Below are 2,424 nucleotides of genomic sequence, written 5' to 3' on the forward strand. Positions count from 1 at the left end.
AATATACAAAGCTCAAAAAAGTCGATTTCGCATAATTTTCCCATTTAAAGTTTGATTTTCTTATGCTAAATTTTGAAAAATTCCAAACTTGCACAAACATCTATGTCCTTCTGAGAAATTTATGTCAACAATTCTTAAGCTAAAAAAATCAAAATCAGTTCTTACTCGACATCTCTTTCTGTAATTATGTGCTTTGGCTGCTTTGATCAGAGGCTGTGTGAGAAACTTTGCTGTCATCTTCATCTTTGTTGTTCATAATCGCCTGCAAGGACAAACAGATGGCGTTCATTTCTTTATGAAGTAAATCTTCAGTCCTTTCCCCGCTGTCCTCAACTCCCCCCTAATGTGCACACGTGGTGCACACTAATGTAAAACACTCGATGGTTAAAGATCTGAGCAAACTCTTCCAAATTTTGATCACAAACCTCGTGAAGTCATTGTAGTCATTCTTTAACTGTAACCTAAAATATTTCATGTCGCTGATGTGTTTCAGTGATAAGAACAGGCAGTCCAAGAGAAAACCGCCACACAGCTGGTGTCTATAGTTTCCTTGTTTATGTTGAGAATATTTAAAGCCTGAGGAAGCCTCTGGGCCATAATATTGCAGAATCTCCCAAAATCTATCCATCTACCTGTTTTCTTTACTGTTYGTTGGCCTGCCTGTCTCCAGTGGTCATTTGGCTAAAGGCGGGGTACACAGTTTCCCAAATTCACTTTTAAATATTCTAGGAATTTCTCATCTCAAGAAGTTATTTTACCATTTATACTTTTGCTAAAATGAAATACTTTCCTAGAGCTGTGTTCTTTGCACCTACAGTACTGTGATACAGTCCTGTAGATTGAACTATTGTTGCACTCAAATCCCCCTCTCAAATTTTTTTTCTTTTAAAGCCCACTTTTGTGTGTCTTTGCTGTATTCCTGCTAAAGTTCATTTTCCTTTTCTTTCGTCTCGTCCTTCCAGGTCCTGGAGCTGCCCTCCGGGAAGCTTTTAGCCGCTCTGCTGGGGCACACAAAGACCGTGCTTCACTGCCAGTTCTGCCAGAGCGGCCAAACGCTCATCACGTCCTCTGAGGACACCACCATCAGGGTAGGCTCAACTCCTCTCCTCTCCTCCTCCTCTTGCTCCCTTTCTTTTACTTTATGGTTTCCGTGTTTTGATTCTGCTCGGCTATTGCTTCTCCGTTTCTCATTCGCTTCCTCATCCATCCTTCACCTTCTCCTCCTCCTTATTTATTGGCATTTCTTTCAGCTCCTCCCTCGCACTCGTTTCCCATTTTTCTTCTCTGTTATTGATTATTGTTCTCCCTCCATCCGCTCCTTCACCTTGAGTAAAAATACTTGCTTTAGTGAATCGTTTATCTTCAGTGTGTGGTCCCTTCGCCTTCCCCTACCTGTTAAACTTGTCGGCCTTTTCACCCCTCCACAATCCATCCCTCTCTTCTGTCTCGTCTCCTTTTATTTCCTTTTTTGCCATTGGCTGCACTGCTCTCAATGGCTCTTTATCTCCCTCCTGCTCCTGTGTTGACCACATGCAACTGTTTGTGTGTGAATACTGAATGTGTGTGTACATCAGTGTTATGCTCCGTCAGCCCTCCACCGTTCATGCTCTGTTGCTCATTTTCCCTTTCCCTCTGCTCCCCCGCTCCTCTCATTCTCCTCCTCCTCCTGCGTCTCCTCTGCTCCCCCGCTCCTCTCGTTCTCCTCCTCCTCCTGCGTCTCCTCTGTTTGCCCACAGACCTGTCCACCGCAGCACCTCCTTCGCGCTCCTCTCCCAACAGCAGAGCTCCTCATTCCGTATTCATGCGGCTGCTGCCTGCAGCATTGCACATTCTCAGACCATTCCACGGCTTATTCAAAGAAATATTCAGATTCATGCTGCTCGACAAGGGCTCACTGTGGTGCAAACACAGATTGGAGATAAAAGACACGGTTGTTTGTTGGTGATGGATTTTAACCTTCAGACAAGAAAAGAGGGAAAAGTTCAACATTGCACACAGGAACTGTTTTATAGATATTATTGATCAAAAAATTAGTGTGGTAGTAGCTGAATTGATCTCCAACAGAAGGTGTTTGTTTAAAAATTCACATTAAAGGCACAGTGTGTAGGATTTTGTCAATTCTTTTAGCCGAAATTGAGATAATAACTAATGACAATAATAAAAAACATGTCTAATCATTGCAGACAGAGACCTTGTTTTATTATTTTTACCTAATAAAAAGCTGTTTATATCTCCATGGTCGCAGGTCGCCAGAAAGGCAGCCGCTATCTTGCACCACCATCTTGTCTACGAAGGCTCATGAAGGACAAACTGCGGTGGCGTCAAAAACAGTTTTAGTTGTAATACTATAAATGTAATATTTGTTGTCTGTCATTGTAGCTGGGATAATTTTACTTATTAAAGCTCATAATCTTACCACTTGAA

At 42.3% G+C, this 2,424-nt stretch overlaps 1 protein-coding gene across 1 annotated transcript in view; it reads left to right on the plus strand.

The window, feature by feature from the left end:
- apaf1 (apoptotic peptidase activating factor 1) overlaps nucleotides 1-2,424 on the plus strand; it is a 48,154-nt gene that overhangs the window by 12,814 nt on the left and 32,916 nt on the right. Inside the window, exon 22 of the mRNA XM_014004214.1 lies at nucleotides 963-1,088. Within this exon, the coding sequence (XP_013859668.1) occupies nucleotides 963-1,088 (126 nt within the window). The remainder of the gene's footprint in view (nucleotides 1-962; nucleotides 1,089-2,424) is intronic.

This window comes from Austrofundulus limnaeus, unplaced genomic scaffold (genome assembly GCF_001266775.1).
Source record: "Austrofundulus limnaeus strain Quisiro unplaced genomic scaffold, Austrofundulus_limnaeus-1.0 Scaffold22, whole genome shotgun sequence".
NCBI lineage: Eukaryota > Metazoa > Chordata > Actinopteri > Cyprinodontiformes > Rivulidae > Austrofundulus > Austrofundulus limnaeus.